Genomic DNA, 15,013 nt, shown 5'->3' with positions numbered 1-15,013 from the left:
AAAAAGAGGGACCGTACAGCCAGGCAGGGCCGTTGCTATGAATTCTGGGCCCCTGAAAGAATACTCAAGTGGGCCCCTGACTTTTCCACTTTTTTTTCTTAGACTACGTATGTATTATGGTTTTTTATTTAGCCTACTTTGTTTTGATGCTAATGCAGCATTACTGTGAGTATTAGTCAGGGTCTAAGCAGAATAAATCAGTCATACAGAGATTAGACTACTGGGGTTTTTATGGGCCCCGCTGGGCGCTGGGCCCCTAGAGTTATCACCACCTTTCTCCCCTAACAACGGCCCTGTTGCCATAGTGACTCTGCCACAGCCTGATGGTGAGGTGACGGCTCAAATGTTACGTGACACAAAGTTTTACTTCTTACCGCTTGTGTGTTTACAGACTCCGGTGCCTTGATGCGCTGGAAAAAAGTTGTTCTGGTCCGAGTGTCCGTTGCCGTGGTTACTAACAAGCGTTTGAGCCAGCGCAGTAATATTTAGAACGTAATCAGGCTATTTGACCAGAACATCTTTATGGGTGTCCATTATCACTTTTTAATGGACACCCAGCAGCCAATCAGAATCGAGGATTCACCCAGACCATGGTATAAATATATATATGCATAGGCCTATCAAAAAGTGATGGATGTTTGTCTTGTGGATTAGATGTCAGAATGCACCTTTAATGCTCTCTAACCTTTACAGGTGAACTGAACAACCAGCTGGTTCACTGGTTCAGTCGTCATGGAAACGCTAGGCTACGCGTTGTGGTTCAGAGACAGTTTGTAGACGGTTGTTAGATGAATAAATGACTTCACATCACTGTAGCAGAGCTGATTAAAGGGACATTCTGTCAAACACCACTGACCCTGACGTCATCAGGTGAGACGTAAAGACGTGAGAGGAGTTTGTGTGTCTGTAGTGTAGTGACGTCATGTGACCAGCAGAGGGCGGCAGAGCGCCGGACACGTGACGTCACTACAGACAAAACTTTTTTTAATGTAATAACCCTTTATTCACTGTAAAGTTCTACTTTCAGATTAATGAGCTCTGCTTCTAAGTTTCTATTGTAGAATGAAATAAAAGAAAAGAGAGACAATCAGTTCTTTCTCCTCTCAGACTAATAATATATAAATGTTTTAACCCTTTAAATGATCATAATAATAATAATATCATCAGATCTGTTCATTTCTGATCCATGTTTTCATTTCCAATCGATTTCTATTGAATCAATGCAGAACTTTTTCTTTTCAAAACTTTATTATCATGTTCAGAATAAAACAGCCCCCCCCCCCCCCCCTCCTCCTCCTGCTCCTCCCTCGGAGACACAGGCACGCGGCTCGGTGACGCGCAGCGCGGCCCCGAGCGGACCTGTAGGAACCAGAGAGAGATGCTGATCCGGACTCGAACCCGGACCAGGACCAGGACCAGGACCAGGACCCGGACCAGGCGGTGAGGAAGAGGAAGAGGAGGAGGAGGAGGAGGAAGCTGCTGCTCGCTGATTGGCTGAGAGCAGAGAGAGAGAGGAAGAGAAGAGAAGAGAAGAGAGAGAGGAAGAGAAGAGAAGAGGAGAGAGACAGAGACTTCCTGTCTCCTCGCGGACCGGAGGAGGAGAAGAAGAGGAAGAAGAAGAAGTTGTTGTTGTTGTTGTTGTTGTTGTTGTTGTTGTTGTTTTCGCTCCTGATGAAGAAACTTTTTACTCTGTGAACTCGTGCTGCGCGCCCCCGCGGCCCCGCGCGCTGCTCCGCCGCGGACGCGCATGCGCAGCGCGCGGCCGTTTGTTGCTCCGGTTATAATGGACCGATTGTCTCACCGATGACGTCACGCTGATCCGGACCGGGGGCGCGAGAGGGAGGCCGCGCGCATATGAACGTGAGTCTTTACAACCCTGACGTCACGTGGTTGTTGTTGTTTAGTGTTCAATACTGTAGTGCACAGACAGACACACAACTACACACACACAGACACACAACTACACACACACAGACACACACAGACACACAACTACACACACAGACACACAACTACACACAGACAGACACACAACTACACACAACTACACAGACAGACACACAGACTGAGACAGGGCGGTGTCAACAGTTCAAATCCTGCAGAACCTGAACCCAACACACACACACAGCTACACACACACACACACACACACACACACACACACACACACACACACACACACACACACACACACACACACTCTCTCTAATCCATGTTGTGCAACAGAAGTGAAGCAACAACAACGACTCAGGAAACAGAAGTGACTCTGTTGGAGACTAAATATCACAGAGTTTAAACTTCACCTTCACATCCCATAATAACATCATAACATATCACAGGCTGTTTAAACTTCACCTTCACATCCCATAATAACATCATAACAGCATATCACAGGCTGTTTAAACTTCACCTTCACATCCCATAATAACATCATAACATCATAACAACATATCACAGAGTTTAAACTTCACCTTCACATCCCATAATAACATCATAACATATCACAGGCTGTTTAAACTTCACCTTCACATCCCATAATAACACAATAACATCATATCACAGAGTTTAAACTTTACCTTCACATCCCATAATAACACAATAACATCATATCACAGGCTGTTTAAACTTTACCTTCACATCCCATAATAACACAATAACATCATATCACAGAGTTTAAACTTCACCTTCACATCCCATAATAACACAATAACATCATATCACAGGCTGTTTAAACTTTACCTTCACATCCCATAATAACACAATAACATCATATCACACGCTGTTTAAACTTCACCTTCACATCCCATAATAACACAATAACATCATATCACAGGCTGTTTAAACTTCACCACCAGCTTCACATCCCATAATAACATCATAACATAATATCACAGAGTTTAAACTTCACCTTCACATCCCATAATAACATCATAACATCATATCACACGCTGTTTAAACTTCACCACCAGCTTCACATCCCATAATAACACAATAACATCATATCACACGCTGTTTAAACTTCACCACCAGCTTCACATCCCATAATAACATAACATCATAACAACATATCACAGAGTTTAAACTTCACCTTCACATCCCATAATAACATAACATCATAACAACATATCACAGAGTTTAAACTTCACCACCAGCTTCACATCCCATAATAACATCATAACAACATATCACAGAGTTTAAACTTCACCTTCACATCCCATAATAACATCATAACATCATAACAACATATCACAGAGTTTAAACTTCACCTTCACATCCCATAATAACATCATAACATCATAACAACATATCACAGAGTTTAAAAAGGTTTTAGTTGTCTTTGTGCAGAGACAATATGAGATTCACCAGCCTCACTTTCAATAAAACACACTCACATTCTATAATTGTGCTCAGTGAAATGTATGAAAACAATATAAAACACAATGTAAAAGGACAGAACTTGTTGCTCTAGTGTGTTTAGTTTAAATGAATAAAGTTTCATATTTAAAAGCAGCTCAGTTTAGAGCTGTCAGCCTCCTCTCTTGTCATAATATCTAAACTCCTATTGGACAGCAGCTGTGTTTGTCAGAGAAGGAAACCCTGACCCCTAAAAGCAGCACATCAGTGCAGCTGAGCAGCAAAGAGTTCAGAGTTAAAAGCTCCTTACATTCATTTACAAACTATTAGAGTCATTCACTGATGTGGAGAATAAGACATTTACTCTGACTCTGACTTTGACTTAGAGTACATTTAAAAACAAGTACTTTTGGATACTTAAAGCAGAAGTCAGCGATCCGGTGGTTTTGGCTAATGCTGCGTTCCAGGCAGGCTTTTGAAATCGTAAATTACAGCTTCAAGTCACAACTTACGACTTTGTAGCGTTCCAGGCAACCCACTCGTGTTTTTCCGACCTGTTTTACCGGTGAAAGTCACTATAACGGCCACTCGTAACTTCTGACCCGTGAACTCGTACCAGATCGAACTGGTACCACTTCACAGGTCGGAAAAACACGAGTTTCCTTGAACGCACCACAACAGTCCTCGTCCCTACGTCACCACATTCACGGCGTTCCTTGGCTGCACACACAGCCCTGCATGCCGTTCTCTCTCCTCATTGGATAAAAACTGTAGGATACGATAAAAGTTTTCTCCTGGGCTCAGAGCAGAGCAGAGTGACTGACAGACCCGTGTTTCAGACCAAACACTCTATAGAAGTGATTGCTGTTGGAAGATACAACTATTTAAGACTTATATTAACACAAATATATCACTTACTTCTGCTTTAAGTACCTTTAAAAGCAAGTACTTTTTTACTCTTACTGGAGTAACATGTGGACTGAGATACTTTTACTTGTAACAGAGTACATGTTGACCAGTCGTAGGGAGAGTGGGGTGTATCCTACACACTTAATGAATGTATTTAGGCTGTATATGTCCAAATGAATAAATCAAGATTCTGTATGTTTGTGATTACAGTAAGTATGTTCCTATAAACAGGAAAAGTTGTTTATAGTGAGGCCAAACTTTACTTTCAAAGAAGAATATCTGGGTTTCTTCCCAAGATGCAACGTAATTACAAAACTCCCCAAATCTCAGTGAGTTGGTGGCTCAGCAGGAAGTCCCTGCAGTTTGTGTTCACCTGTAACCTGGACAGATGAAATATTAAGTAAAGGGGGAGGTGGGAGATGGATGGAAGGAAAGAAGGGGGGGTTGATCAATTTACCCCACTCCTATGGTCAACTTACCCCATTCATGGGCTAAGTTGAGTAACAAGAACACTTTTTTTTGAACATGCTTTATTTTAAAACAGTTTATTTACACTCATTGTGTTGATTTATATGCAGATGTGTTACTTAGCAACAAGACTGTAACTGTAGATGTAGTGATACCCCACTGTTAGGGTTAGGGTTACAACTAGCATCGGTTACCACGGTGACAACTAGCATCGGTTACCATGGTGATCTACAGCCCTCTAATCACTTCTGTTTCTCTGTTTGTGTTTCAGTTTCTCTGACTGGGTAACGCGTGTGTGTGTGTGTGTGTGTGTGTGTGTGTGTCTCTGTGTGTGTGTGTGTGTGTGTGAGGATGAGCGGCGGGAAGCGGCGCAGCGGCTTCCAGATCACCAGCGTGACCTCTGACCCCCACCCGGCCGCGGGCCAATCAGCCGGCAGCTCTCTGCTGGCCGTCGTCCAATCAGAGGGCAGCTGGTCGCAGCCGACCACGCCGTGCCTGAAGAGGAAGCAGCTCTCCCATGATGCACCTGGGCTGCAGAGGAAGCAGCTCTCCCATGATGCACCTGGGCTGCAGAGCGTCGTTGCCGTGGCGGCCGGGTCCTCGCGGTTCCGCGTGGTGCGTCTGGCGGCGCCGGCGGGCGGCGGTCTCCGTGGCAACGAGCCGTATCGCCGCGGGCGATGGACCTGCAGCGACTTCCTGGAGCGGCGCGAGGGGGCGGGGCTCCGGCGCCTCATGGACACCAGACACGCCCACTCCCTGGAGTCGCTGGAGCTGATTGGCCGGGACGGAGAGGGGGCGGGGCTAGAGGGGGCGGGGCTAAAGGGGGCGGGGCTAGTGCTGCGCAGCGGCCCCCCCTCCCCCTCCCACTCCCGCCAGGAGCCAATCAGCATCCGGCTGCTGGACAGGAACGTCCCGCCGCCGTCGCCACGGATACGCAACATCCCCCCGCCGCTACGGCTCGACGTGGACGCAGCGGGACGGGTACACACACACACACACACACACACACACACACACACACACACACACAACTACACACACACACACACACACACACACACACACACACAGAGACACACAACTACACACACACACACACACACACACACACACACACACACACACACACAACTACACACACACATGATCAGCTGTGGTCATTGAATTGTTAGACTACACTAGTCGGTCATTTCAATTTGCGCGTCTGTGTTATTACATTCAGGGCTTGACGCTTAGCATTTTCCCAGGTAGCACGGGTGCTACTAAGTTGAAAAATCTAGTAGCACACAAATAATTTTAGTAGCACACAAATAAAATGTTAAATAATAACGTGATATGAGGTCAATGAGGAGGCATTTATAAGCAAAACAGTTCAATTCATAGCTTTTTAACAGGGATGCCAACGGGTCAAGACCAAAAAAGATCTTAGAGCGGTGACACTCACCATTAACATAATACATGTGCATTTAAATACATTATAATATCATGGAAAAGTCCATTTCCAGTAGTTCAAATCAAACAGCCCCAACCAAGTATTGATTGCATATAGATGGACAACATTTATATTAAAAATGCTTTAAAGAAAAGAGAAAAAAAGGTTCCTTTGTAGTATTTACATTTTTGGGAATACTGAATTTCAGGTCTTCATATAGGCTACAGTATATAATGTGTTAGTTAGTTTCACTTTTTGAATTGAATTAGTGACATACCGGTAGGTCTTAATAAACTCTTCCATGATATTCTAATGCACCTGTACATTGGACATGAGTGATAGTCTAGTATATAGCCTACTGCATACATCTTGACAGCTCTACCTTACTTTACTTTTTTGTATAATCCCAACAGACATGTCCAGTGATGTTCAGCCTTGTGTGTTTACATTTGTCTGACCCGATTATTCAAGTCAGTGGTCCTGAAATGTGTGTTTCTCTTCTACACATTCTACATCGCGGACGCGACGTCTTTTCACATACAGTACAGTACGGGCTTCCGTTCAAACGGGGCCGAGCTCCGTGGGAAACATCTGCCTGGCACAGCAACGTAGAGAACCGCGGCGCACAGCTCCACGGACATGCACGGAATAAAAAAACAACAACAACGCCGTCACACCGAGTGCTCGCGGCTACGGCGCTGCTTTGGGTTGTGAGCATATGAACGAGTTCGCTTTACACTACCTGTACGGACGCACTGCCAGCGGAGGCGGAGCGGGGCCTTCGCGGGGGCTTGGCTGGTCACACAGGGAGCGGACAGCGCCAGATGTGACCAGGCAGACCGGTTGACATGTGGCCAATCTGAAACTGCCTCCGCTCCGGGCGCTGCGCTTCGGTTTGGTTCCGCGTGCAGTCTCTTTTTTTCAGCTGATGCTGCATTCAAGTGCACAACCGGCCACAACCTCCAAACGTTCGCAACACATCATAACACATCACTACCGTAAAATTTGGTAGTCGCACACGTGCTACTAATTGCATTTCACAATTCGCACTGATCTGTTTTTTACTCGCATTTGCGACGAGGGGCTCGCACTGTCGAGCCCTGATTACATTTATATGCGGATCGAAAGTGAGCGAGTGAGCGAGCGCGAGAGAAACAGCGGGTGTTCACCAGCAGGAGTACGGTGGTTATTTGCTGCTATAAATCAAGAGCTTATTATATTGATTTGAGAGCATTATTTTTTGATTTCACGTTCAGATTTTGTGATATTGTCAAAACTCTGCTCTCACATTCAAATTTGCTCTGCTCGGGCTCAAACTGTGTGTTGCACTCGGTTACAGCTGCTTGAGCAGATTCCCTGAGCTCAAGATCGAGCTCTTCTTCTTGTGCTGAGGAAAGTTCTGCTCTGCTCGTGGATTTTCTGTCAACTGTCGACCAATAGAAGGCCGGCTACTGTTGACCAATCAGATGATCCCTGCTTCTCTGTGGGTGCGTTCGCTGTCCTTCGAGGAGCGTCGCATACGGACGGGCACTCTTTCTACCGGGTCTATCTACTTCCTCCCTCCAGGCTGTTAAATGTGGTGGTTCCCTTTATGTTTTCACAACTTTTGGAATAAAATATCAGTTCATCAATACAGGAGCGCCCGCGCTTCTCATTACAACAGCTACATAAACATAAAGTAGTAGTAGTAGTAGTAGCAGATGCCGCCATGGGTGCCTTAGTTCTCTGTTTGAGCTCCGTAGGGGCGGGTAGCCGATATGGTCTGTTTATGGTCTGTTTGTAAAACTACGTAAGACGCCATCATATTTATGTATAATTAACTGTATATATTTTTTTTTATCCACTATCATCGGGATATAGGTTTTATATACTAGTATAAATACTAAGAAATGGATATGACTGTCAAGATAGTCCAGTGGTTAAGACTTTTATTGTTTTTTTACATCATGGGACCGCTGGTTCGCATCCCAGCCCAGCCGGCAAATCAATATAATATGCTCTTGATTTATGGCAGCAAATAACCACCATGAAGGAGATGGTCAAAGAGAGGAAAAACACAGAATATACAAATAACCACCATGAAGGAGATGGTCAAAGAGAGGAAGGAAAAACACAGAATATACAAATAACCACCATAAAGGAGATGGTCAAAGAGAGGAAAAACACAGAATATACAAATAACCACTAGGGATGTCCCGATCCGATCACGTGATCGGAAATCGGGGTCGATCACGTGGTTTCAGACTCGATCGGAATCGGACGTTACATCCCGATCAGGAATCGGATATATTACATATCTACATGTCAGGGTTTTCCTATCTGTCTAAAGCGAAGACGGGCCGCAAGGGGGGGCGTATTATTGTGAGATTTTGATATTGTTACATCCCTAGTAGAGCACAAAGAACAGAAAAATAGTGGGATGATACAGTTGATCTACATTAAAAACTTTACTGCATTGCCAAAGTATCGGATCAGGACTCGGTATCGGCAGATACTCAAAATCAAATGACTCGGACTCGGGGGCAAAAAAATGTGATCGGGACATCCCTAATAACCACCATAAAGGAGATGGTCAAAGAGAGGAAAAACACAGAATATAAATGTCCAAAAGACGTTGTCCCGTCGTCACGGTGTGAGTGAGGAAAGATCTGATGGTGGCTCAGGTTTAGTGATGAGGAAACTGCATCTGTCAGCAGCTGCTCCAAACAGACACTAACTTTATTTTGAAGGGACGGATTAGATTTTTATTTTTTTTATTTTTTTAACCTTTATTTAACCAGGCAAAATCAATTAAGAACATGTTCTTATTTACAACGATGCTGACAGAGAAGTGTCTTTAACCTGGAGGATTGTGGGTAAAGTGTCTCTGTCTCTCTCCAGTCCGTCCTCAGACAGTCTCTGTCCCAGCCCGGCTCCCCCTCCTCTGGGCCGTTCCATCCTCTGACTCCTGCTGCTTTCAGCCTGGACCAGACCATCTTCACCCTGCAGGGGGACGACAGGTGAGACGTTGACCTCTGACCTCCTTTAACCTTCTGTCTGCTGTCGCTGCCCGGTTTGTGTAAATTCTGGTCTGCACATGCACAGACCGGCCGCCATCTTTGACCGTTGTCTACGGCAACTCCACTTGGACAAACTTCATTAGGCCGCTGCCCGATTTGTGTACAAGCGGAAGTCTGCTTAAAGGGATAGTTCAACATTTTGGCAAATTGGCTCATTGCCATAATCGCTATAGTCATAGCAGTAGGTTCGTTACCTTTAATTGTAGGTGTAAGCTATTTTTAGAACGGAGGAGCAGAGCCGTGAGCTGCTCAGAGCTACGCTACGGAGGCTAATGGAATTTCTTGGTTTTCCTCATCAAACTCATCAAATACACAACCCAACAACTCCAAAACGCTTTCGTGGACAAGTTGTGAGCTGCACATTCACCACGCTATGAGATAATAATGGAACGTTACGAGACGGAGACGTTTTAGAGGTAAATTCATGCAAAACCGCTGATGCACGTTGCCTTCAGGGACAGTTTTTCAGCAAGCAGACTCTGTATTTACCCTGTATTTACCTCGAAAACGGCTCCGTTTCGTAACGTTCCATTATTATCTCATAGCGTGGTGAATGTGCAGCTCACAACTTGTCCACGAAAGCGTTTTGGAGTTTTGGGATTTTGTATTTGATGAGTTTGATGAGGGAAACCAAGAAATTCCTCTAGCCTCCATAGCGTAGCTCTGAGCAGCCTGCCGCTCCGCTCCTCCGTTCTAAAAATAGCTTACACCGACAAATAAAGGTAATGAACCTACTGCTATGACTATAGCGATTATGGCAATGGGCCAATTTGCCAAAATGTTGAACTATCCCTTTAAAGTTCTGTACATTTAAAATACTGTACTGTGAAGATGATTTATTTTTCTGTTTAACTGACATGTTGTAGCCTAGCGACCGCGGACGTCCGTCACCAGACAGCCGTGTTGTGGTAGTGATTGTGATTGTTTGTGGTTGTCATGGTGATGAGGCCGGAGAGAACAGACCAGAGTAAACACTAAAAGTCTCCACCTCTGTTCCTGTTTTCTACCACCACAACCGACCCTGCATGCACACATCAGTCAATTACACTAAGTTTGTCCCAGTGGAGTTGCCGTACGTAGCTGTCACAGATCAGGTAGTGACAGCACCTGACCTCTGACCTCTGACCTCTGACCTCTGACCTCTGACCTCTGACCTCTGACCTCCTGTGTGTGTAACCTCCACGGTGACCAGGCGTTGCCGCGGTAACGGGCGGTGCAGCGCTGGACTGGACAGAGTCTCGGTGAATGGAGCTCTGTGTCTCTGTGTGTCTCTGTGTCTCTGTGTGTGTGTGAGTGGGCGGAGCATCACGTCACTGCTGCCTCCCTATTGGCCGAGGCCCGAGTGGGCAGGAGCTGGAATGAGGCAGCAGCCAATCAGAGAGCAGCGTGTGTGGGAAGGAGGGGGAGGGGGAGGGGGGGGGGAGCAGCAGCAGCCAATCAGAGCGCAGCGTGTGTGGGAGGGGGAGGGGGGAGGAGAGCAGCAGCAGCCAATCAGAGAGCAGCGTGTGTGGGAAGGAGGGGGAGGGGGGGGGGGGAGCAGCAGCAGCCAATCAGAGCGCAGCGTGTGGGAAGAGGTAGAGCAGCTCCAGATGAAAACCAGACGTCTCAGTTTTAGTTTGAGTTCAACATCTGGACGAGCGAGGCTCCTGATTGGACGAGGCCTGTGAGCGAGGCTCCTGATTGGACGAGGCCTGTGAGCGAGGCTCCTGATTGGACGAGGCCTGTGAGCGAGGCTCCTGATTGGACGAGGCCTGAGGCTCCTGATTGGACGAGGCCTGTGAGCGAGGCTCCTGATTGGACGAGGCCTGTGAGCGGGGCTCCTGATTGGACGAGGCCTGAGGCTCCTGATTGGACGAGGCCTGTGAGCGAGGCTCCTGATTGGACGAGGCCTGTGAGCGAGGCTCCTGATTGGACGAGGCCTGTGAGCGAGGCTCCTGATTGGACGAGGCCTGTGAGCGGGGCTCCTGATTGGACGAGGCCTGTGAGCGAGGCTCCTGATTGGACGAGGCCTGTGAGCGGGGCTCCTGATTGGACGAGGCCTGTGAGCGAGGCTCCTGATTGGACGAGGCCTGTGAGCGAGGCTCCTGATTGGACGAGGCCTGTGAGCGAGGCTCCTGATTGGACGAGGCCTGTGAGCGAGGCTCCTGATTGGACGAGGCCTGTGAGCGAGGCTCCTGATTGGACGAGGCCTGTGAGCGAGGTTCCTGATTGGACGAGGCCTGTGAGCGAGGCTCCTGATTGGACGAGGCCTGTGAGGTCACAGTCGACCGCCGGCGACGCTACTTCCTGTTGGGATCGTCTGAACTGTGATTGGTCGTTGCGTTCTCTCCGTCTGTGCTCTGATTGGACGGTCATGTCCGGCGCTGGGCTGTGATTGGTCGGAGGTGTTTGATGATGTCACGTGAGCGGTCGTCTGGCTCCGCCCCTCGGCGCCGCCCGCCCCAGACCCCGCCCCTCCCGCTCAGGAACCTCCAGCTCGTTGCCAGGCAACCGGAGGGGGTGGCGCTGCGGCACGGCGCGAGGGTCAGAGGTCGCGGCGCCAGAGAGTCGTGGCCGAGCGCCGAGGCCACGCCCCCCCGGGCTCGACCAATCACAGAGCTCCGGGCCGGACCGGCCACGCCCCCCCGGGCTCGGCCAATCACGGAGCTCCGGGCCGGACCGGCCACGCCCCCCCGGGCTCGACCAATCACGGAGCTCCGGGCCGGACCGGCCACGCCCCCCCGGGCTCGACCAATCACGGAGCTCCGGGCCGGACGGAGCGGCCAATCGGCAGCTCTGCTCCCTGTGACATCACTGCTGCCTCGGGGGCGGGGCTCCGACGCCACGATGACATCACTGCTGCTGCTCTGTCACAGGTAACGAGGGGGCGGAGCTTATTGATCAGGAGCCGAGGCCGTTGATATGGGGTTGTCATAGTAACGGCAGCATCGGTCCAATGGCAGCGCCTCCTGGTGGAGAGAACTGACATCTCTGCATTGTTGGTGAATGAGCAGTGTGGTGTTTTCAATAATTTAAGGACATTTATTCTGCCCGACAACAGAACAAAGGGTTAAAACTCCTCAGAGCAGTTCTGAGAAAAATGAGTTTAAAGTATTGTTGTTGTCCAGTCAACTGTATTGAACTTAGGATTCTGAAAACTGGTCAAATCCTTGTTTTTGCGAGTAGTATTCTAGCTGTGTAAAAATATTCAACTCAAACTTAACATTTAACCCTTATTTCAGAGTTACCTCTGTCTGTCTGTGCATTGAGGCTAAATATAATCTGGTCATACAACACAAGAAAGAGGAAACTAACTCCTATTGGTTCATAATGGCAGCAGCCTGTTGTACAGTAGAGCGTGTTGATCATCTACACACAGAGAGAAGAAGGTAACTCTAGTTACTGTGTTCTCTTGTTGTTTCACTACAGTTTTTGGGAGTTACAGTGAAAACCACCCTCAGATATAAACATATCCTAAATAAGATAATGTTGAGTCCAGATATTTATCCACATGATGTAGCAGAACCTTTAATGTCCCAAAAATGACTAAATCTCATTTTTGACAAAAAATGAGTTACCCCTTTCTTGCGTTGTAGGGCAGAGTGGATCACCCACGTTAATAGCATCATTGAGGACCCTTTACAGATAAACATTAACACATAGTGCATGTGCGCCGCATGGACGTGCACAAAAACAACAACCGCGTCGCATCAAACACGTGCTGCTACCGCATCGTTTTTGGGTTGTGAGCGCGCATGACACGCAGCTACACTGAAATGGGTTTGAGTGCGCAAAAGACGCTACATCTGAACGGCCCCGTGCTCACCCGGTTTGACCAAGGCAGCGGCCAAACTCACCCAGGCAGCAGAGAAACCCCTGCAGTCCAGCAGCTCCCTGAACTTTCATGCACAGTGTTTTAGGTACCGCTGTCCTGGTTGCTGCCGTAGTGTCGTTGGGCAAGACACCTCACCCACCTTGCTCCTGATGGGTCGGGGTTCGCGCCTTGCATGGCAGCTTCCTCCATCAGTGTGTGAATGTGTGTGTGAATGGGTGAATGTGATGAACTGTAAAGCGCTTTGGGTATCGTTCAGGTATAGTAAAGCGTTATATAAATACAGACCATAACCATTTACCTCTCTGTCTCTCCAGTTCCCCCGGCAACAGCCTCGTGGCCATCGACAACAAGATTGAACAGGCGATGGTGAGTTGGATTCACACCGACACAACGTCGTTACTCTACTAGACCGCACCTTTACCTGTGTGTGTGTGTGTGTGTGTGTGTGTGTGTGTGTGTGTGTGTGTGTGTGTGTGTGTGTGTGTGTGTGTGTGTGTGTGTGTGTGTGTGTGTGTGTGTGTGTGTGTGTGTGTGTGTGTGTGTGTGTGTAGGACCTGGTGAAGAGCCACCTGATGCTGGCCGTGCGAGAGGAAGTGGAGCTGCTGAGGGAACAGATCAGAGAACTGCAGGACAAGAACACACAACTGGAGAGAGAGAACCACATCCTGAGAGCGCTGACGCACAACAAACACACAACATGACACAACATGACACAATATATAGCTACACAACAAACACACAACATGTAGCTACACAACATCTACACAACAAACACACAACATGGGTGGATGACATCACGATGACGTCACCAGGGGAGGAGTTTATAACGGGCTGATAACCAGACTAACGAGGACCGTGGTAACCATGGCAACGTGGTCCAATCGGTTCTGTGTGATGATGATGATGATGAAGGGTAGAGTTTAATAAATTAATCGTGTTCAACGAAGAACTGACTGGTGCCGTTTGTCTGGTTCCCGTGGTGATGATGATGATGATGATGATGATGATGATGATGATGATGATGATGATGATGATGATGATGATGATGATGGTGGTGAAGATGGTGAAGATGATGGTGGTCAACGTTAGAGACAGAGTTGTTTTATAGTCCAGGCAATTTAGCTCATTTTGGACCCAACAATAGAACTAATTGTAACAGAATGTTTTTCACTATACATCATTTCTATGAGGTGTCTAGAACAACATACTAAAAGTCCTAAGAAATCCTAGTTGGGGAAATATGTTTAATTCTCATCATTATTTACTCTATAAAGTCTATGGTGCTGACATCAATACACCCCAATGGGGCTATTTTTCTCCTTTACTCCTATCACAATGAAACTTTACATGATGAAAGTAGACATGAAATGTAACAATTTTTTGTATTACAAGTTTCTTTGAAAATGAATTTGAATATGCAAATGAGTCTTACACTAATCAAATATGCCCAAAATACACCCGAATAGGATTTTTTTCTTCCTTTACTCCTACCACAATGGAACTTTACACATTAAAAGTAACATTTTTTGTATTACAAGTTTCTTGGAAATTGAATTTGAATATGCACATGAGCCTTACACTAATGGAATATGCCCAAAATACACCCGAATAGGCTTGTACAAAGCAAAAAATAAACTTCTTCCTCCAGATATCCAGAATCTGTTTAAAATGAAGGATTCCAGTTAGAACCTGAGAAGACCACTATTATTATTTGAGAAACCAAAGACTCGAACTAGTGTAAAAAATCCCTGTCTTTCTGTTAGAGGGGTTAAAACATCTGGAATAACTGTCCTGAAAATATTAAATGATGCTGTACTCTAGTCAGCTTTAAAAGACTTTATAAGAACAACATCATTTCTCGTTACAGTATGGAAAATTAAGTTCAATGATTTTGTACTATTTTGGGTTGTGCGCTGTGTACAATTCTTTATTTTGTTGTGATCAGAAATGTAAGTGTACTGATTAATTTCAAATGTC

At 46.7% G+C, this 15,013-nt stretch overlaps 1 protein-coding gene across 1 annotated transcript; it reads left to right on the top strand.

Annotated features, from left to right (window-relative positions):
- The first annotated feature begins 1,342 nt into the window (after window positions 1–1,342).
- Window positions 1,343–13,940, top strand: tsc22d4 (TSC22 domain family member 4). The gene is made up of 5 exons (XM_083993402.1): window positions 1,343–1,860; window positions 5,003–5,712; window positions 9,044–9,162; window positions 13,351–13,402; window positions 13,588–13,940. The coding sequence occupies exons 2-5, from the start codon at window positions 5,083–5,085 to the stop codon at window positions 13,735–13,737; spliced, it is 951 nt and encodes a 316-aa protein (XP_083849528.1). The 5' UTR covers window positions 1,343–1,860; window positions 5,003–5,082; the 3' UTR covers window positions 13,738–13,940.
- Window positions 13,941–15,013: the final 1,073 nt, after the last annotated feature.

Source organism: Trachurus trachurus (assembly GCF_905171665.1).
Source record: "Trachurus trachurus genome assembly, chromosome: 18".
In the NCBI taxonomy this organism is placed as follows: domain Eukaryota; kingdom Metazoa; phylum Chordata; class Actinopteri; order Carangiformes; family Carangidae; genus Trachurus; species Trachurus trachurus.
Note: the sequence above shows the minus strand (reverse complement) of the source record. Positions and strands in the feature narration are given on the sequence as shown.

Bases quoted from the DNA above. Each gene is read 5' to 3' on its own strand.
- tsc22d4 (XM_083993402.1), top strand. From the start codon at position 5,083: ATGAGCGGCGGGAAGCGGCGCAGCGGCTTCCAGATCACCAGCGTGACC. The intron at 5,713-9,043 runs GTACACACACAC...GTCTCTCTCCAG, and splicing joins ACGTGGACGCAGCGGGACGG to TCCGTCCTCAGACAGTCTCT. The intron at 13,403-13,587 runs GTGAGTTGGATT...GTGTGTGTGTAG, and splicing joins ACAAGATTGAACAGGCGATG to GACCTGGTGAAGAGCCACCT.